Raw genomic sequence first — 21,809 nt, forward strand, 5'->3', positions numbered from 1 at the left:
GAATAAATCTTTTCAGATCCCATTGGACTTGCATTTTATTTGCATGTTGCTAAAACCACGGTTAGATTAGCAGAAACAGAATTATTATATTTTAACAATGACTGATACATGTGATATAATCCTAACCCATGAATGAATATTCACATTCAGGCCCCAATTACATCCACCATGCGGTGATTTTGATATCATCAATTTTTCTTAGTCATATATTCGGTATTCCATTTTGGAGGCTGACAAGGGTGCTGGTTCCCTCGGAGTGCAGACAGAACCAAGCTTCTGGCCCCACAAGCCTGCCTATACAGGAAGGGAGGGGAGGAGGGGGAGGAGAAGAAGAGCAACAGTAATAAGGGACTCTATAGTCAGGGGAATAGATGGGCACTACTGTGGCCGTCAGTGACTCCAGGATGGCGTGTTGCCTCCCTGGTGCCAGGGTCCAGGATGTCATTGAACGGCTGGAGGGCATCCTGAAGGGGAAGGTGATAAGTCAGAGGTCTTGGTACATGTTGGTACCAATGACATGTAGAACGAGGGATGAGGTCTCCCATCAAGAATTCAGGGAGCTAAGCAGCGACTTAAAAAGCAGGACCTCTCTGATCGTAATCTCTAGATTACTCCCAGTGCTACGTGCTAACGAGTACAGAAATAGGAGAATAGGGCAGATGAATGCGTGGCTTAAGAGTTGATGCAGGAGGAAGGGTTTTAGGATCACTGGGACCGTTTCTGGGGAAGGTGCGACCTGTACAAGCGGGAAGGTCTACCTCAGACTAACATGCTTGAGGGTGGGTTTGCTAGTGCTGTTAGGAGTTTAAACTAATTTGACAGGGGAGGTGACACAAAGTGTTAACCGAAAAGGGACACAGCATAACACAGAAAAGCAATCAAGTCAGAGGGAATACAGCTGTATTACGTTTCGAAGGAGTAATGCCAGGCTGGATGGTCTCTACTTTAATGCCAGGTGTATTACAGGTAAAGGATGCCGGTTTAGCTCACTTTGCTGGACAGCTGGTTCATGACGCAGAGCGCCAGCAGCGCAGATTCAATTCCTGTACCGGCTGAGGTTACTCATGAAGGCCTCGCCTTCTCACTTTGAGGTCTGGTGATCCTTCGGTTAAATCACCACCAGTCAGCTCTCTCCCTCAAAAGGGAAAAGCAGCCTATGGTCATCTGGGACTATGGTGACTTTAATAATCTTTATTAGCACAAGCAGGCTTACATTAACACTGCAAGGAGTTACTGTGAAAATCCCCTACTCACCACATTCCGGCGCTTGTTCGGGTGTATTGAGGGAGAATTCAGAATGTGCAATTCACCTAACAAGCACGTCTTTCGGGACTTGTGGGCAGAAACCGGAGCATCCGGAGAAGAGCCATGCAGACACGGGGGGAGCACGCAGACTCTGCACAGACAGTGACCCAAGCAGGAATTGAACCTGGGACCCTGGTGCTGTGAAACAACAGTGCTAACCACTGTGCTACCGTGCCGCCTGCAAATCTCCCAAGTTTGGATGAATTGTGGCCCAGGCTGCTGTGGGAGGCAAGGGAGGAGATTACAGATGCTCTGATCCAAAGTTTTAATTCCTCTCTGGCCACAGGGAAGGTGCCAGAGGATAGAGAACAGCTAATGTGGTTCCACTATTTAAGAAGGCTTGTAGAGATAAGCCAGGGAACTACAGACCAATGAGTCTCACATCAGTGATAGGGAAACTATTGGAGAAAATTCTGAAGGAGAGAATCTATCTCCACTTGGAGAGGCATGGTTTGATCAGGGATAGTCAGCATGGCTTTGTCAGAGGTAAGTCATGGCTAATAAATTTGATTGAATTTTTTGAAGAGGTGACCAGGTGTGTAGACGATGGTAGTGCAGTTGGTGTAGTTTATCTGGATTTCAGCAAAGCCTTTGACAAGGTCCCATGTAGAAGATTCACAAAGAAGGCAAATGCACTCGAGATACAGTATAATTTGATAAGGTGGATTCAAAATTAGCTTATTTGTAGGAGGCAGATGGTGATGACCGACAGCTGATTTAGTGACTGGAAGCCACAGGGATCTGTATTGGTCCCCTGTTATTCATCATTTAAAAACTACATAGATGACTATGTGGGGGGTAAGATAAGTGAGTTTGCGGATTACACAAAGAGTGGTTAACAATGAGGTTTAGTGTCTTGGGTTACAGGAAGATATAGACAAGATGGTCAAATGGACAGAAAAGTGGCAGATGGAATTTCGACCTGAAAAGTGAGAGGTGATGCACTTTGGATGGAGAAATTTAACAAGGAAATATTCAATGAACGGCATGACACCAGGAAGTTCCGAGGAACAAAGGGACCATGGCCTGTTTGTTCAAAGATCTCTGAAGGCGGAAGGGCAGATTAATAGGGTGGTGAAAAAGGCCCATGGGACACTTGCCTTTATCAATCAAGGCATAGATTAAAAAGCAGGGAGGTCATGTTGGAGTTGGATAGAACTTTGGCAAGGCCGAAGCTGGAGTACTGAGCGCATTTTTGATACCCACATTATAGGAAGAATGTGACTGCCCGAGAGGGGGTGCAGAGGAAATTCCCCATGATTTTGCCTGGGATGGAACATTTAATTTATGAAGAGAGGATAGGCTTGGATTGTTTTCGCTGGAACAGAGAAGACCGAGGTGTGACTCGATCGAGGTGTACAAGATTATGAGGGGCATGGACAGGGGTGGATAGGGCGCAAATGTGGGGACACAAGTTCAAGGTGAGGGGCAGGTGGTTTAGGTGGGAAGTGAGGTAAGGCCTTTTTATCCAGAGGGTGGTGAGGGTCTGGAATGCACTGCCTGGGAAGGTGGAAGAGGCGGGTTGCCTCACATCCTTTAAAAAGTACCTGGATGAGCACTTGGCATGTCATAACATTCAAGGATATGGGCCAAATGTTGCAAATGGGATTAGGTAGATAGGTCAGGTGCTTATCATGTGTTGGTGCAGACTCGATAGGCCGAAGGGTCTCTTCACTCTGTTTTCTGTGTTACATTATGTTGCTCTAGCAGAAATACACTTTGATATTTAGCAACTGATTTAGTTCTGGCAACTGTTAGACATTATAACCATATTTCCCACGAATTCCTGTAATTGTTCCTTTATCCTATATTGTACATTAATTCATGTGATGTTGTGATGGTAAATATTCATCAATATTCATTGACCAATTCTGTCAGATGTTTATAGGGTAAAACAAAATGTTGTTTTGGAAACCGGGCCTGGATTTTCGTTTCCATAATGATATTCTTTTTCTATAGTTCCGAATACATAATCTCCCAAATTTACTGCATTTGCACTGCTATCCCAAATCAACCTTGCGTTTTCTACCTGATGTATTGTCAGTGGTCCATAATTTAGCCCACTTTGAGCTCCCAAGTCCTGGCTGGTATTCCTTTGGTTAAAATATCTTAATTTACTCCTTTAGGTTTTGCATCTCTACCTCCAGAGAGGTTAAATCCAAACTATTCATTTGTGATGCCCATGTTAAATACTGTGGTACCGTTATTAGCTAAATTCCTTCCCCCCCCCCCAATCAAATTCATCATCACCAGTACCAGCTCATGGTGCACATTATAAAACAATACTTTCCTAGTAGTATTAACATTAAATTATTCTTTTAAATGTTGTTTTCATAGGACAAGATCTTATCTCCTCTCATTTCTTGTCTCATCCTTGTTCATGATCACTTTTTCTTCCTTTAAAATGTGTGGAGAACTTTCCCTACATTCCTCACTTGTAGATCACCTAATTTAATAATAAAATAAAATCAGAAATGGACTTAAAAGTTTCTCAAGCTCTCCCTTTACCTGTATCTACTTTGTGGATAGTTCTCGAAGCGTTCTTACTCCCAAGCCTTTACTTATTTAAATCAAATTTTCCACCTAATATGCTTTGTATTCTGAGGCAGCCCATTAATTTTTATTGTATCTCTTTCATGGGCTTTGGAGAAATTTTACAATCTAATAAAATATTCTCATAATACATCTGTGATAAGTTGACCACACAAAGGTAGTCGAGGCACGTTGTTAATAAAGTAAATTTTCTTTAATAGGGCGGCATGGTTGCACTGTGGTTAGCACTGCTACCTCACAGCGCCAGGGTTTGATTCCAACCTCGAGTGACTTGTGTGGAGTTTGCTCATTCTTCCCGTGTCTCTGTGGGTTTCCTCTGGGTGCTCTGGTTTCCTCCCACAGTCAAAAGATGTGCAAGTCAGGTGGATTGGCTATGCTAAATTCTGCTAGTGGGATTACAGGGATAGGGTGGGGGATTGGATTGGGCCTAGGTAGTGTGCTCCTTCAGAGGGTCGGTGCAGACTCGGTGGGCTGAACAACCTCCTGCACTGTAGTGATTCAGTATAAAAGTAACAAAGTTTTAAAAACCGTATGGACTACAGAACCGAGGCAGCTAGTTAAACATCAAAATAACAGTAACTGAATAGAATTAGAACTAACAGCAGTTAAATATAAATATACACAGGTGACAACTAATGCCATCATAGCACTTATTGATGACATCAGCAATGGATTTAAATAAGATGCATAACAATCGCTATAGCACTTCTCCCCTCCCCCCCTCTTAAATTTTAATCCTCTTTAAAGACAGGAATACAATGAAACAATGCCTTAATTATACTTTAGTGTTTCAGGAGCTATGCGACTATGCTGTGACTCCATCAACTCTGGTGATGCTTGACTTAGTTCAACTGAACTTGTGGGCGCAGGGGTAGGTTGAGTATCTGTGCATGAGTGTCCCTCTCCTGAAGTAGTGTCCACTAGAAGTTCTGGTACAACAGAAGCACTTCTTGTTGAAGTTCCACAGCCGCATTTCCTTCTATTGTCTGGAACTTTTGCTGTCTCTGAGTCATGGCGATGATAAATATAATCTTGATGCCCATGAACAACTCTTCAAATGTTCAATTTCACTACCAAAAAAAATGGACCATTCGGTTAAGAATAACTCAAGTAGCCGACGCTGGTTACTGTCAAAATTCCTGATATGTGTCTCCTTAGCATAATAATCCTACCTCCTGCTTTTCTTGTCTCCTTCCCACTTTTTTGTTTTAACATCTGGATGCAGTAGATCCACTGAGACTTTGGTCTTTTAAACATCAATAATTCAGCTGGCGAGAGTCACGTAGTTGTTTGTGTGATACGATATTGAAATAAGAACCTTGAGAGCTTGGTCTCTAAAGTATCACCTGACATTCTCTTCAATCCTCCCTTCAATGTCTGAACAGCTCGCTCTGCCAAACCATTTGAAGCTGGATGAAAAGGTGCGGTACACACATGGTGTAATCCTTTGCAAAAACTCTTGGAACATTCTAGATGCAAAACCAATGGATTTCTCTGATCCATCCTTCATTACATGAGAAACTAGTGCGCCTACACCGTAGGATGAGACATCAAATGACAGATTAAGTTCCGTGTCTTGATCAAAATGGATGAGCAGATATTTTGATTGCAGCAGCACTTTCGCATCTTTAAAAGCTGTCTTTTGTGCAAACTCCCCACTTCCATTTTGTTTCTTTGTGCAGAAGAAGGTACAGTGGAGCCAATATTGTAGACAGGTCTAGTAACAATTTTCCATAATAGTTCATCAAACCGACAAATGACCCGAGCTCGGCCACAAGCCTGGGCTCTGGCGCTTCATTAATCGTTCGAACATTCCCTTCCACAGGAGAGAAGCCTTGTGCAGTGATTCTGTGGCCTAGATACTGCACGCTCGGTGTTTGAAAAGGGAACTTGCTCCACTCAAGATGCAGTCCTGCCCCTGAAAACCTTTTAAAACCTTGATCCATGTTGCTGAGGTGTTCCTTCTCAGTTAAAAAAAATATGTATAAAAACAGGTGACAGCGAATAAACACTCTGGGAAACATAATTCCCAGCAATCAACTCCACAGTCTGTACAGATTTTTTCCCCTTTTTCACCAACCCCCCCCCCTCCCCCGTGACGAACAACCCCTCAAACACGGTCACAAACATCTCCCCCACCTTTCCTCAAACGCCCCTTAACTCACACTTTATCTTTTATCTCAGGAAGTCGTACAGATCACCCAGCCAAGCTGCTACCCCCAGGTGGCAATGCCGACCGCTATTCTGGCAAAATTAGCCGCCGTGCAATCAGAGAGGCGAGAGCCAAGACATCGGCCTTCCACCTCTCCATGAGCATCAGCTTCTCTGAAACGCCAAATATCGCCACCAAATGGTCCGGGTCAAACTCCTCCTCCACTATCCTGGCTAAGACCGCGAACACTCCCGCCCAGAATCTTCCCAATTTTTCACAATCCCAAAACATGTGCACATCATTCGCTGGCCCCCGCCCACACCTCTCTCACACATCTGCTACTCCCTGAAAGAACCCACTCATTCTCACCCAACTCATATGCACCCTGTGCACCACCTTAAACTGTATCAGGCTCATCCTTGCACAAGAGGAGGTCCTGTTTACCCAAGCAGTGCCTCACTCCATACTCCCAACTGATCTCCATTCCCAGCTCCACTTCCCATTTCTCCTTGATCTTCACCTCCCTGCTCCCCCAGCCACTTGTAGATATTCCCAATTCTTCCCTCCCATTCCACATCCGGAAGCAGCAGTCGCTCCAGCAGGGTGTATCCCAGCAACCTAGGGAACCCCCTCCAGACCTTTCGCGCAAATTCCCTAACCTGCAGCTCCACCCTCTCCCTTAGCTCCTCCAGACTGGCAAATCCTTCCTCCAAATACAGATCCCTCACCTTGACCAGCCCCACTTCCCTCCACCTCCTGTAAACACTATTCTCCCCCCCCCCCCCCCCGATTCAAACCCATGATTCTCGCACAACGGTGTTAGCACCGACATCCCTTCCACCCTAAAATGCCTCAACTAATTCCATATCTTCACTGTGAACTGCACCACCGGGCTCCTTGAATACCTACTCAGAGCCATTGGCAAACCTGCCGTCACCATAGCCCTCAAACTAGACCCCTTACAAGATTCCTCCTCCATCCTAACCCACTCTATCCCTTTTCCTTCCCATCGCCGCCGCACCTTGTCCACATTCACCGCCCAATAATAATGAGGCAAGTTCGGCAATGCCAACCCCATCCTGCCTCTGCCTCTGTAACAGGATCCTCCCCACCCATGTCACCTTCCCCACCCATACAAAGTCAGAAATGATCGTGTCCACTTTCCGAAAAAAGACCTTTGGTATAAAGATCGGGAGAGCTGGTATAAAGATCGGGAGAGCTTGTAAGATAAACGAGAACCTCGGCAGAATATTCATTTTCACGACTTGGACCCTCCCCGCCAGTGTTAAGTGCAGTGTATCCCACAGCTTAAGATCCTCCCTAGCCTCCTCCACCAGCTTTGTTAAGTTCCACTTATGGAGCCTCGTCCATTCCCTCACTACCTGAATCCCCAATTATCTAAGCCTATCCCTCACTACCATAAATGACATGCCCCCTAAATTAGCCCGCTGTGCCAGCTCATTCACCGGGAATACCTCTCTATTTTCCCTACATTCAGCTTGTACCGAGAACCCTCCAAACCTCCCCAGCAGTCCCATAATCGTTCCCATACTCTCCAACAGATCCGAAACATACAGCAAGGGGCCATCTGCATAGAGCAACACCCAATGCTCCTTCTGTCCCCTCATAATCCCATGCCCCTCTGCCGACCACCTGAGAGCCATTGCCAATGGATCTATGGACAACGTAAACAGCAGCGGTGACAGTGGGCACCCCTGCCTCGTATCCCTGTGTAAGTCAAAGCTTCATGAGCTCATATAATTCGTCCTCACCTTCGCCCTTGGTTACCCATGCTGCAAATCTCGGCCCAAACCCAAACCTTCCCAAAATCTCGAACAAGTACCACCACTCCACCTGATCAAATGCCTTCTCTGCGTCCATGGACACCACCGCCTCCAGTACCAGAGCCCCCGACGGATTCATCACCACATTCAACAGCCATCTTCTATTACTCGCGAGCTGCTTGCCCTTCACGAAACCTATTTGATCTTCTGCCACCACCCCGGAGGCACACTCCTCTGCCCTTCCCGCCAACAACTTAGCCAATACTTTCACATCCGTGTTCAATAACGTTATAGTCCATACGACCCACATTCCACCGGGTCCTTCCACTTTTTCGGGATTAGTGTGATTACTGCCTGCGTCATCGTTTCTGGCAACTCCCTATTCTCCACTGCTTCATTAAACGCCCCCAAAAGGTGCCAGGTCTGTCGAAAATTCCTTATAAAATTCCGCCAGGTACCCATCGGGCCCAGGGGCCTTCCCTGACTTCAAATCCCTGATACTATCCAGCACCTCCCTCAGCCCCAGGGGCTCCTCCAACGCCTGCCTCTTTGCTTCCTCCACCTGGGGAAATTCAAGCTTGTCCAGAAACCACCCCATGTCCCCCTCCTCTCCTTCCAGGTATGCCTCCCTGGTAGTACTCCCTAAATGCCTCATTTATCTTCCTGGCTCTGACACCACATCCCCAGCCCCAGTCCGTATCTTCAATATTTCCCTATACGCAGCCTGCCTCTGCAGCTGGTGCGTCAGCAAGCGGCTCGCCTTCTCCCCATACTCGTATTGCACCCCCGTTGCCCCACGCAGTTGCCCTACCGCCCTCCCTGTTGTCAGCCTGTCAAACTGCCCCAGCAACTTTTTCCTCCTCGCCAAACCCTCCCTCGAATATTCCCTGTCCACCTCCACTACCTTGCTCGTGAGACGGTCATGTTCTTCCCTCCTGTCCCTATCCACTCAAGCCTTAAACAAAATAATTTCCCCCCCCTCGACCAGTCTTCAGCGCTTCCCAGAAAATGGCCGACACTTCTCCATTCTGATTCAACTCCACATACTCCTTAATCACCGCCCGCACCTTATCACATCCGCCAACAACCCAGAGTCAAACCTCCACCCCGGCCTCTGCTCTCGTCCCAATCTAAACCGAATCTCCAGTCAGTGGGGCGCATATTCCGAGATAACAATCCCCGCATACTCTGCCTTCTCCACCCCAACCAAAATCTCCCGACTCACTACAAAGTAATCAATCCTCGAATACACTTTACAGATGTGTGAAAATAAGGAATACTCCCTTCCCCCTGGGTTCTGAAAGCGCCATGGATCCACCATACCCATCCTCTCCATAAACCCCCCCAGCTCTCTTGCCATTCGTACCCTTCCCATCGACCTGGGGCTTGACCTATCCACCCTCGGCTCTAGGACACAGTTAAAATCTCCTCCCATGATCAACTGGTGCGTGGCCAAATCCGGGATTGCTGCCAGCAACCCCCTCATAAAACCCACATCATCCCAATTTGGGGCATACACATTTACCAACACCACTGGTGCCCCTTCCAATACCCCACTCACAATCACATATCTCCCACCCGATCCCTCACCTCCGCACTCACAAATCCCATTTATTTGCTCATTAAAATTGCCATTCCCCTCGATTTCAAATCAAACCCTGAGTGAAAAACCTGCCCGACCCACCCCTTCCTTAACCTAACCTGGTCCTTCACAGAGGTGCATCTCCTGCAGAAAGACCACCCCCGCTTTCAAGCTCCTGAGGTGCGCGAACACCCGCAACCTTTTAACCAGCCCATTCAGTCCCCAGACGTTCCATTTTACCAACCTTACCAGAGGCTTATGCTTCAAATCCCCTCTATTGTTTGTCATCTTCCCCACTTAACGTCCACTCTGTACCTAGTCCATCCGAGGTGGCCCCTTTCTCCGCCCATGACCATGTCATTTCTCACCTCCTACCCCGGCCACCTCTCTTGGCCTTCTCCCCCACCACCTCACTTCCATTCACCAGCATAACCTGCTAGCGCAGCAGCCCCTGCCCAAAGGCACTTACCAATGACCCCCCGACCCCTCAGCTCACAGAGGAAGGCTCCCTGTTGACCTTACGCTGCCCCACACAAACAAAGACTTCTCCTGAACTCCATGCAGCCTTCTCCAAAAGCACACAAACTGTTAAACATAAACAGTCCCAGAAAACAGGAGAGAGACGGGAACATCCATCCCCACAAACTTTCCACCCCTTACAATCCCAACAGTAAACAACAAACCGCCCCCCCAAAAAAGATGAACATTCCCCAATCCTTACCTTCACTTCAAACATGCTCCCAACCATTGCAAAGTGCCAGCACCCCGGTTCCCAAGCATTGTCCACTCAGTTCTCCCCCAGTTTATGCTCCTTAATGAAGTCTTCGGACACTTCTGGGGTCTCGAAATAAAACTCCTGGCCTCCGAACATTACCCATAATTTTGCTGGGTAGAGCACCCGAAACCTGATTTGCTGCCGGAACAGCACCGCCTTGGCCTTGTTGAAGCTTGCCCGTCGCTTTGCCAACTCTGCTCCAATGTCGTGATAAATCCGGACTCTATTCACCTTTCCAGTCGAAGGTATGCTTCTCCCTGGTCCACCGCAGAATCTTCTCTTTCTCTTCAAATTTGAGAAGACTCACTATCATCGCCCAAGGCGGCTCCCCAGCTCTAGGCTTCTGCCTCAGGGACCTATGCGCTCGGTCCACTTCAGGCGCCTTACCTAGCACCCCTTCTGCCACCAGCCCCACCAGCATCTTCAAGACGTACGTCTTGGCACTCACACCTTCCACTCATTCTGGCTGGCCCACTATTCGTAGGTTCTGCCTTCTCAAGGCATTCTGCTCCTTTAACTTCAATGTTTTACAGAGGTCTCCTAGGAGCCTCACCTCTGCCTCCAGAGTCACCACACGATAGCTGTGGTCCGAGATCACTCTTTCAATCTCCCGAATTTGTGACCCCTGCACCTCCAAACAATTTTCCACCCGTTCCAAAGAACTCTTTCAGGGATGCCACCGCTTCTTCAATGGCCTTTGCTCGATCTTTCCGCATTTGTTCCCTCTGCTGCTGGAATTCAATTTCAACAAAGGCCATCAAGTCAATTTGAAGCCTTTCCAACTTGCATCAGCCCTTCTTCCGCCTGCATGCTTAAAGTGGCTTTTGTTGTTGCTGCAGCAGCAACTTGTTCCACCATTTCAGCCAAATCTCTCACTGTTTTCTGCCGGGTCTGGTAACCAGCAGACATACCACTCCCGGGGAGAATTACTGCTCCAACATTTACCTACGTCTTTTCATCCAAATTCCACCCAGTATTGGTTGGAAAAGTCTTTTCTGTGACTTTGAGCAGGAGACGCTCTGTATGTGACCATTCACCCCATGGCCCACACCGGAAGTCCCGCTCCTCCTCCGTCTTACCCGAAATTTGAAATGTCACCCAAGACTGTAACATGAGTAATACCTTGTAACAGGTTGTGCATCATCCTCTGGAAGATCGTCGAACTGGAGAATACTCCAAAAACCAAACTATTATACTTGAAAGCCATTTATGCGAGTTGATGGCCACGTACTGCTTTGAATCTTCCTCTAGCAAGAGTTGTTAATGATAAACCTGGTTATGTCCAGTTTTGAAAAACCCTTACTTCCTGCAAAGGTTCAAAACAGATCTTCCACCCTCGGCAACAGGTAAGTAACTGCCACCTTGGAAACTTGATTTAATTGTAAGATTTTAATTCCCACATATGCGCACAGTGCTGTAGAACAGGATCAATGGAGCTGCTTAATGTGAAAACTGAATGGGCACGATGATTCCTAGCCTTTGCAGCCACTCCAACTCCTCCGTCACTTTAGCTTTCATGGCGTAGGGCACTGTCCTAGTTTTGAAAAAGCGAGGAAGTAGCCTGAGGATTTGTGAACAATTTAACTGTCGTGTCCTGTAGTGTACCCAGTTAGTCTTTGAAAACCTCAGGATAATTCTAAACAACCCCCTCGGTCGATTTTGTGTGCTTTATCTCACCCCAGTTCAACTGCATTTTCCTGAGCCAGTCATGCCCCGGTAGACTAGGCCCATGCCCTTTTACTACCAGAAGCCGTGCTCTTGCTGCTTGACTGTCATATGCAATGTATACTTCTAACGTTCCTAGAAATGGTATATTCTCGCCTGGGTGCGTCCGAAGGTTGATTCCTGCCTGGTGCCTGTTGAGAGCCCCAAATCTTCTGGCAATCTCCTCACTGATTACCTCCATTTTGATTATCTGTCCATCAACCTCCACTGTAACATAAATAGGCTCTGCACGCTCCTGTCTGGTCTGAACTTTCCAAGCGATGTGCCATCGATAGAGGCTTCCTTGTCTGAAGTTCCCTGTTCAGCCTTCAATTTTCTCTTAGCACTTCTTCACTGAATGCCCCTTGTTGCACTGGTGACAAACTATCCATAAACTTACAATTATTTATATAGTGTGACCCTCCACACCTAAAACATTCCACTGTCTTCATCTTTTTACTTATTTTTCTCCTTGATGCAGTGCACCTGCCCGAGTGCTGCCATTGGCTTTCTGAATATCTTTTCCACTATTGGCAGCCAAATCCATGCCCTGAGAAAGTTCTAGGGCCTTCTTAACGCAAGTGTGACTTCTCCCAGTAAACACCAGTGAATGTTGTCCTTGTTAATGGCATAAAGTAGTCTGTCCTCAAGCATGTCTTTCAAAACTGCCCCAAGCTCATTGTTCAGAGATCTGGCGCAAATCAGCAACAAATTTAGCTACACTGTCCAGTCTTCCGAAAATCACTATGGAATTTGAAACGTAGTTACTGAGGGCTTAAAAGTGTTGTGATTCTGAACGAGTAACTAAATCCGCAAATGAAATGTCCCGATTTCCGTGGTGTAGCTAGATTTCTCACTAGCCCATATGCCATTTGCTCCACACAGGAGAATTGAGCACTATCTAGCCCCTTTTGCGATCCCATTTGCCAAGATGTTCCATCCTTTCCACATAATCTTTATTGTTGTGTAGGCTTTACAAGTAGGCTTACATTAACACTGCAATTAAGTTACTGTGAAAAGCCCATGGTCGCCACACTCCAGCACCTGTCCGAGTACACAGAGGGAGAATTCAGGGCTTGTGGGAGGAAACAGGAGCACCCAGAGGAAACCCACGCAAATACGGGAAAATGTGCAGACTGCAGACAGTGGCCCAAGACAGGAATCGAACCTGGGACCCTGGCACTGTGAAGCAACAGTGCTAACCACTGTGCTACCGTGCGCATATTCAGTCCAGTTTTCATTATTTTCCACAAACTCACTTCGACCCAAATAAAGCCAATGTTACTGCTAACTTGTCTTCTGTCGGTAAACTTGGCAAAACTCTGTATTGAACATGCTGAAACTTGGAATTCTTTTTTATTCTTGTCCCCAAAACTTGACATCGGTGGGATGAATAACCTCCTTCTGCACTGTAGTGATTCTATATAAAAATAAAGTTTAAAATACAGTAGACTCAAACAGGAGCAGCTAGCTAAACATTAAAATAACAGTAACTGAAAAGAACCAGAACCAACGGCAGTTAAATAAAATACACAGGTAACAACAACTAATGATATCACAGCATGTACTGATGGAAGATGCAGAATAATAACACTAACAATATTTAAAACAGAAATCGCACATTTCTGTTCAGGCATTGACATATTTTGCTTGTCTGTCCTTTATCTTGGGTGGCATCTTAGTTTCCTAGAAGTCACTTACTAACTTAAGCTGCAGTTCCCCAACCACAATATTATGCCAAATCCAAATAGCAGTGTTGTTGCCCAACAGGTTTTGTTAAGTGTTCAGTGTATTTCTTCCAAAAACAAACTTTATTTTGATACTGATCAACCACCTAGACTGCTTTTCCATGAGCTGTTTTTTTTAAAAAAATTAGAGTTGAACAATTTCAATTTCTTGATCCCAGGCCTGGTCACTCTGAAAAGTTTTTGATACTCATTGGTCATTATATTTCCCATTCCATCCATGTCACAATCTTTATTGTGATTCGAAGTTTTGAAACTCCTATGTAAAATTGCGATCTAGCGGTGATCGCACGCATACACATTACACATGCTACATCGTTGGAAGTTCTGCCTACTATACCATTCTTACAACATTTAACAATTTAAAACTCAGTCAAAACAACAAAATAGCACATACTTGTATTTAAAAACAAATGGAATGAATTACATCATTGGTCTTGTTTCTTCTTCAAATAAAACTAATTCAAAACTAAATAAAAGGATTAATTTGCACAATATAACTTTCACATTCGCAAACACATTCCAACAAAACTTCAAGCAGTGGGGGTTAGGTCACAGGGGAGAATGCATCCGAGGTTTTCACCTAGAACAATTGAATTGACAAAAGCTCACTTTGTTCCAGAGCATCATTGCATATCTCTCAAGGGGTGTTCCTTCTCTTTCTGTTTGAGGAAAGTGCTTTAGTAATTTACAATACAGCCACTTAAACTACACAATATTAATAACATGTCTTTACTTTTTTATTGTCTTTTCCAACACCATTTTAACATTGTGGTGCTTATAACTTATTTCCTCCTAACCCTTCTGACTCTTGACTTTGTCAAAGCTTCCCCTTCCACAGGCCTCTGCATACCGGTTTTTAATATATTCCCACCTTTCCTGCCCAATGGTAGCAGATTTTTTCCTTTCCCCTTTCTCCCTTCACTCTCCACTTGGAGCTAATGTTCTGTAACTGCACACTATTCTTCCCTTTTCTCTTAAAAGAGTTGCCAATTCTTCTTTCTGTATCAATCTATCTTTTTCATTGGCCACATTAGTTTTATACTCCAGCTGTTACTCCTGATCTCACCCTACTTTTATTCCCATCTGACTCTAATCTCAGACACCTCTCCCATGGTACTGACAACCACACTACTTTTAACATCCTTGATTTACCCCCATCTGCCTCAATGACTGAAGCATTGGAATGCATCAAATCCACCTCCCCTTCACGGGAAACTTAGCTTTAATATACTTGGGGCTCTATAGCCCCATCCATGTTCATCTTCGGGTTCCTGGCAACTCAAAATTTGTGAGGAATAATTTGTTATTTGCGCCACACAAGGAGACCCCATCCTGTCTGTATCAAGCTCCTTTTGGGACCATGCTCTAAATGTAACAGGAATGAGTGACTATGACAACTCGTGTTACAAACAATTTTATTGTATCATGATTATTGTACGATTATAAAAATAAAGTTTTAAGAAAAAGATATTGGGCAGCACGGTGGTGCAGTGGTTAGCACTGCAGCTTCACGGCACTGAGGTCTCAGGTTTGATCCCAGCCCTGGGCCACTGTCAGTGTGGAGTTTGCACATTCTCCCCATGTTTGCTTGGGTTTCGCTCCCACAACCCAAACATTGGCCACGCTAAATTGGCCATTAATTGGAAAAAAATGAATTGGGTACTCTAAATTTTACAAAGAAAAAGATAATTATTGAAAGGTGAAAGCACAGACCAGAAGAAAGAATAGCAAAAACAATAATCCCAATTTGGTCTGTCTCACAACAGCTCACCAAATTGGTACATATCCCCATGGTACATATATTACCAAGTTGCAGAGCAACCTTGTGGGTGGGTGTACAGTCAATCACTCGGTTATGACCCTTCCCCCTGTCATGGTGACTATTCCACTATGGCTCCTGCAATGTGTCTTCAAATTAACATTCCCTCTTAAGCCAAATATTTGGCTCCATTCTAGCCTTGAGAGGCCTAATACAATGCTTTCCCAAAACAAGGTTAAGGGCTTTTATCATTTCTTCTCTGGCAGTACAAGGCTATGCAAACTTAGTACTATCCAAGTTGTTTATAGTTCTAGAAGTGTTGTTCTGAGATGTTGTTTTCTCATCAGCCATCAATAGGTGTTGTGTCCATCAATCAAACTTAATCTTATGCTTCAGGTGCCTACCCCATAAGGTTACTTATTATCCTGGTTTGTAATGTAAGGGTCACGGAATGCAGTTTAAAAAAACCTTATGCTAAACAGCAGACAACTTATTTTAGTAGTCAGTGCTAGCTGTGTGTGGCCAGTCTGACAACGAGGTGTGGAGCTACTACTGATTATTATGGATTAATTAATCAAGGCACAATCATAGTTATGATAAATGACTAGCAAGAAAGATTTAATACAAAATGACAATGTTCACTACAGGTTTGAAATCGAGAGCAAATCAGAAATAAAATGCAAAATCCAAAATTAGTTGCTGCAGGTCCTACAGTGGTGTCTGACTGATTTCCAGATGAACAATGGGGTCAGTGGAAGCATGTGTACGCTCAGTTCCTCAGTCTGTTTGTCCCACATAGGTGTGAAGGCCGGAAGCGACACAAGAAAGGGAAAAAGAGCAAAAAGGAAAAGAAGAAAAAGGGAAAAAAGAACAAGCATGGGAACCGTGCAAAATCGCCACCACGTTCATCAACCCATCGAGATAGGTAAATAGGGGTGGGGGAGATAAATAGTGGGTAGGGAAGATAACAGAGCAAGTGAACTATTCAATAAGGGATGGGGTGACTCCAACTTTTCATAAGCAGAAATGAAAATGATTAGAACTGGAAAATTCTTGAAACACATTAAACAATTTTCCTTTTGCATGACATTACCTTATGCATTTGAGTGGCAAACTGTTGCAGTTAATACAGCTGTAATGAGTTTAACACCAAAATATGATTTAGATGTGTCACGTGTACTGTGGTACAGTGAAAAGTATTTTTCTGCATGCTGCCCAGGCAGATTGTTCCATACATGAAAAACATAGGACCTATGATAAATACACTTTGTGTGTTTAATAAGTGCTGTTAAATAACAAACTTATTTTTAAAAATGCCAGCCATTTTTGTCATATAGTTGTAGCCAGCTTAGGAAATGAAATATATTTAGAATGTGCCTGTTTGCACCCAGACAAGAGGCTTCTTCAAGGCATGCACAAACAAGCAAAATTGAGCAGGAATTCATTAGGGTGATCTATCTTTCTGTGTGGGGTGGGGGAACACATCTTAGATGAGATGTATTTAAACCAAAAAAAATCCATGGCAAAGCAATTTGTCCTCGACTTAACTTGCACCTAAAATCGAGTCAGAGTACAGGAGGGAGATAGAGAACCTAGTGGAGTGGTGCAGCGACAACAATCTATCCCTCAGTGCCAGCAAAACTAAAGAGCTTATCATTGACTTCAGAAAGCAATGTACTGTACACACCCGTCAGCATCAACGGGGCCGAGGTGGACATAATTAGCACTTTCAAATTCCTAGGGGTACTGTTATGGGCCAGGGTTTAGAGAACCCCAAAGTGTATCATGGAGTTCACCTGACCCACAACTTTTAATAGATTGTGATGGGGAGCACAGGGCCCACTCTACAAGTGTGCTACTTCAGAAATGGACAACTATTTTTTAAAACAGCAAAACAATGTTTATTTTATGAACTCAAGTTAACCTTTCTAAAACAGTGAACATCTCAGCAACCAGTAAATCAAATACACCCCCCAAAGAATACAACACAAAGTAATCTGTAAGCTGTCCTTTTAACACCCAGAAGACTTAACACCTTTAAACAGAAACACATCAGGTTAAAGTCACTACTGTTATGAGTTTACATCACCAGGATCGATTTACAGTCCATAGATTAGAGCGATTCATACACCTTCTGGCTGTGACTGCAGCTATCCAGCTCTGAAAAAGAAACTAAAACACACCCTGCAGCCTGCTCAAAAACAAAAGTAAAAAGCTGACAGACAGCCCATCTCCACCCACACTCTGACATCACTGCAGTAATATGAGCAGCCAAACATTTCTTAAAGTGACATTCTCATGACACCTCCCAAGAAAAAATAAATAAACCATCAACTTCAAGATGGTTTCATTTTTCACCTTTTCACTATCCTTTAAGAAATGCACTGTAAATACACAGTTTCAAAAAACAACACAAACAGATATAATAATATAGTCCATTTTTTTTCGTTCTTCCTCCTCCAACTGAAATCCTTCATGATTGACAGTCTCTTTGAACAAGAAAGTCTCTGCACGATCCGTCCATTTTTCTACGCCTCGGCATTTCTCTTTAAAGTCAGATACTTTAGTTCAATCTGATCAGAGTCCCTTGTAATTCTCCAACACGTGTGCATTGATTATCATAGCTTTCAGGCAGAAACTCCTGTGTCCATTGAAATTTGACGTTTCTTCAGCAAGTTCATCAGTAGAGCAATCGCTGCAAAACTTTTGCACAAATGTTCAATCAAATTCACTCATGCCAAGAAATCGCATTATTTCCCTTTGTCTTGATGTTATCGGAAACTCCTCAATAACTGCTGGTTTCACATCCCGTGTGACCATTCGATCCTGTCAGATTGTATGGCCAAGGAAAGTGACTTGGGCTTTTCCAAATTCACTTTTGGCTAGGTTTATCACCAAACCCACCACCTGAAGTCAATCGAATAACTCCATCAGATGATTTAATTGTTCTTTCCATGTCTGGCTGAAAATTACCAGATCGTCGGTGTATACTGCACAATTGGGTAATCCTGAAACAACTTTGTTAGTTAACCGTTGAAATGTAGCTGGGGCGTTTTTCATGCCAAATGGCATAACCTTGAATTGGTATATACCATCTGGAGTTACAAAAGCTGAAATCTCCTTCGCCCTTTCGGATAAAGATACCTGCCAGTAAACTTAAAGTAAATCCAGTTTGGAAATAAAAGCTGATTGTCCCACTTTCTCAATACAATCCTCCAAACGTGGGATAGGATAAGAGTCTATTCTTGTAATTAACCTTTCTATAGTCCACACACAACCATTGGGTACCGTCTGGTTTAGGCACCATCACTATGGGTGAGCTCCATCGGCTACACCAATTTCAATTATGCCATTTTTAAGCATACTCTCAATCTTTTTGTTAACCTGTGCCAATTTTAAAAGGTTAAGTCTGTATGGATGTTGTTTGATTGGAAGTCTTTCCCACATCTACATCATGTATAGCCATTTTAGTAATTCCCAATTTATCTCTACAAACTTGCCCATGTGAGATCAATCACTCTTTCAGGTCAGTCTGTTTTTCCTCTGGAAGATAACTCAATAGTTTATCCCAATTTTTAAGAACATCCTCATTTTCCAATTTAATTTGAGGTATGTCAAATTCAGTCATCTGGATTTGATTTGTCACTGAGTTAGAATCATTAAAACCTCCTTTTCCTCTCCTTCCCTTTCAAAGTACCTTTTAAGAATATTCACATGACACACTTGGTGAGTCTTCCTTCTCTCTGGTGTTTTACCACAATTCACCTCACTTAATTTCCTTTCAATTTGATACGGTCCACAAAACCTAGCTTTTAAAGGCTCCCCTACCACTGGTAACAAGACTAAAACTTTATCTCCACTGGCAAAACTACGAACTTTGGATTTCTTGTCCCCTACCCATTTCATCACGTTGTGCAACTTTTAAATGCTGTCTAGCCAATTCACCTGCTCTATTTAATAGTTCCCTAAAATTTGACACAATCCAATAATGTAATTTCCGATTTTCCTTAATTTAAGTGGTCCTCTTACCTCATGACCAAAAATTAGTTCAAAGGGACTAAATTTAGTTGACTCATATAGGTGCATCCCTAATTGCAAACAGTACGAATGGAATTCCTTTATCCCAATCCTCGGGATAATCTTGACAATAACATTGTCTTTATTGATGCCACCTTTCTAACGCTCCCTGCGATTCTGGATGGTACGCAGTTGATTTAAATTGTTTTATTCCTAAACTATCCATAACTTTGAATAACCTGGAGGTAAAATTTGATCCTTGATCCAATTGTATTTCTCTGGGTAGTCCATATCTAGTAAAGAATTTAAGTAACGTCTCCACAATCTTTTTAGCTGTAATATTAGGTACTGGAATGGTCTCTGGAAACACAGTAGACACATCCATTATAGTCAAAAAGATATTGATTCCCACTTTGTTTCCGGAAGCGGTCCTGCAGTAATATGAGCAGCCAAACAGTTCTAAATTGACCTTCTCATGACAGTACACATCTCCAAAAATCTGTCCTGTCCACCCATGGCGTGCTACCACCAAGAAAGCACAAAGCACCTATACTTCCTCAGGAAACTAAGGAAATTCGGCATGTCCACATTGACTCTTACCAACTTTTACAGATGCACCATAGAAAGCATTCTATCTGGCTGCATCACAGCCTGGTATGGCAACTGCTCGGCCCAACACCGCAAGAACCTTCAGAGAGTCGTGAACACAGCCCTGTCAATCACATGAACCCGCCTCCCATCCATCTATATCTCCTGCTGCCTGGGGAAAGCAGGCAGCATAGCCAAAGACCCTTCCCACCCAGCTTACTCACTTTCCAACTTCTTCCTGTCTGGCATGATATATAAAAGTCTGAGAACATACACAAACAGACTCTTCCCCACTGTTACCAGACTCCTAAACAATCCTCGTATGGACTGACCTCATTAACACTACACTCCTGTATGCTTCATCCGATGCCAGTGGCTATGTATTTTCTTCAAGTACTTAATGATCTGTTGAGCTGCTCGCAGAAAAATAGTTTTCACTGTACCTTGGTTCACGTGACAAAACAAAATCCAAATTCTGTAAACCTTTGGTTTATTGTACTAGAAACACCTAATAAACACTATCCCACTATCGTTGAAACCAGCTAGCAGCTCCCCAATGGACTATGTTCTCATTCGAACCATAAGGTGCAACCAAGTTATTCTGCATATGATGTAGGTCCATGCCACTTAAAAATATTCATTAAGCATTAAATTGCTGAGTCAGTGAGGTCCCAGAACTCACTGCAGTCGAGCTCACATGAGGCATGTTGTTTGAATAATGCAGAATGACCTTTACTCTATCTAACCTGTGCTGAACCTAGTGGAACTGTTTGGTCCTATGGTTTAGTGTCTTTAACATGGGTTTCCAAAGTTTAGACTGCCCAGCCCAGAGGTTATGGTAGATCAGCATGTCACCAAAGAGCAGATGGTGAGCCTAACGTGTAGGGAAAAAGTCTGGGATTGGTGGAGGAGGACTTTATGAAGTCTTGCCACAGGGCAATAGAGTTTAACTGAAAGCAACACAAGCATAAAATGGCATTTTACAAAGGACTTTAAGTAATCATAAATCTTATATACTGAATGTAGTGCTGCTTTATTGTAACTTTAATCAATTGTCTGGTAGAACATCTTTTTGGACTGACACAAAAATATTCTGCCTACCACACAATTAAGCAACATTGTGCATGAATTCCATTGGCTGGTTGCTATCATGCAGCTGATTTACACTTCGGATGCAGTGTTCATTCATACACAGGAATCCACCTTCTGCAAACAGAAGAAATGTGTGTCTTTGGCTTTGTTTGAATGAGTCAGGTTTTTGGAGAGCCTATATTTCCCTGTTGCATTCTCCAGAGCAATACCTCAGTCAATGAGCACTCCATCCTGTTGTATAAATTGTTGCATTTCCTGCTGAGTGCAAGGTGGAAAATAGTTTGCAAATACTTGCTCTAACATCTCCTTTTCCTGTTTGGTGATCTTCCAGAAAACAGCAGTCGTCATTTGAACATAAGATACACAGACAACGGCACGATACAGATTCTTCTGTAGGAAGTGGAACCTCTGTTCACCATGGCCGGGGGTCACAGTAACTAATCATTGTCCTTGCATACTAACCAGAGTACTGAAATTTATTAGGATCTGCTTTTTGAAATTTAAGGAAACATACCAGGCATGCATGCATGAAATTTTATATATACTATTATTCTCTGGAGTTGTCTTAATTCTCAGAGCAGCACAAATCTATGACTGGTCAGTACTTAATGCTCAAGTGTTCCAAGATGTCCACCTCTGTACAGGTGCAGTATCTTAAGTGTGTAAATATTGTTACTGAGTTTATATTAAACAAATGTTAATCATTTCTATGGAGTTCTCTCTTACCTATCCTCCACCCAACTATTAGAA

General features: G+C 43.8%; 1 protein-coding gene across 1 annotated transcript in view; it reads left to right on the top strand.

Annotated features, from left to right (window-relative positions):
- c11h1orf35 (chromosome 11 C1orf35 homolog) overlaps positions 1-21,765 on the top strand; it is a 53,535-nt gene extending 31,770 nt beyond the window's left edge. The window contains exons 7-8 of the mRNA XM_072468177.1: positions 16,162-16,287; positions 21,391-21,765. Of these exons, the coding sequence (XP_072324278.1) occupies positions 16,162-16,287; positions 21,391-21,496 (232 nt within the window). The 3' untranslated portion in view covers positions 21,497-21,765. The remainder of the gene's footprint in view (positions 1-16,161; positions 16,288-21,390) is intronic.
- Positions 21,766-21,809: the final 44 nt, after the last annotated feature.

Source organism: Scyliorhinus torazame, chromosome 11 (assembly GCF_047496885.1).
Source record: "Scyliorhinus torazame isolate Kashiwa2021f chromosome 11, sScyTor2.1, whole genome shotgun sequence".
Lineage (NCBI taxonomy): Eukaryota > Metazoa > Chordata > Chondrichthyes > Carcharhiniformes > Scyliorhinidae > Scyliorhinus > Scyliorhinus torazame.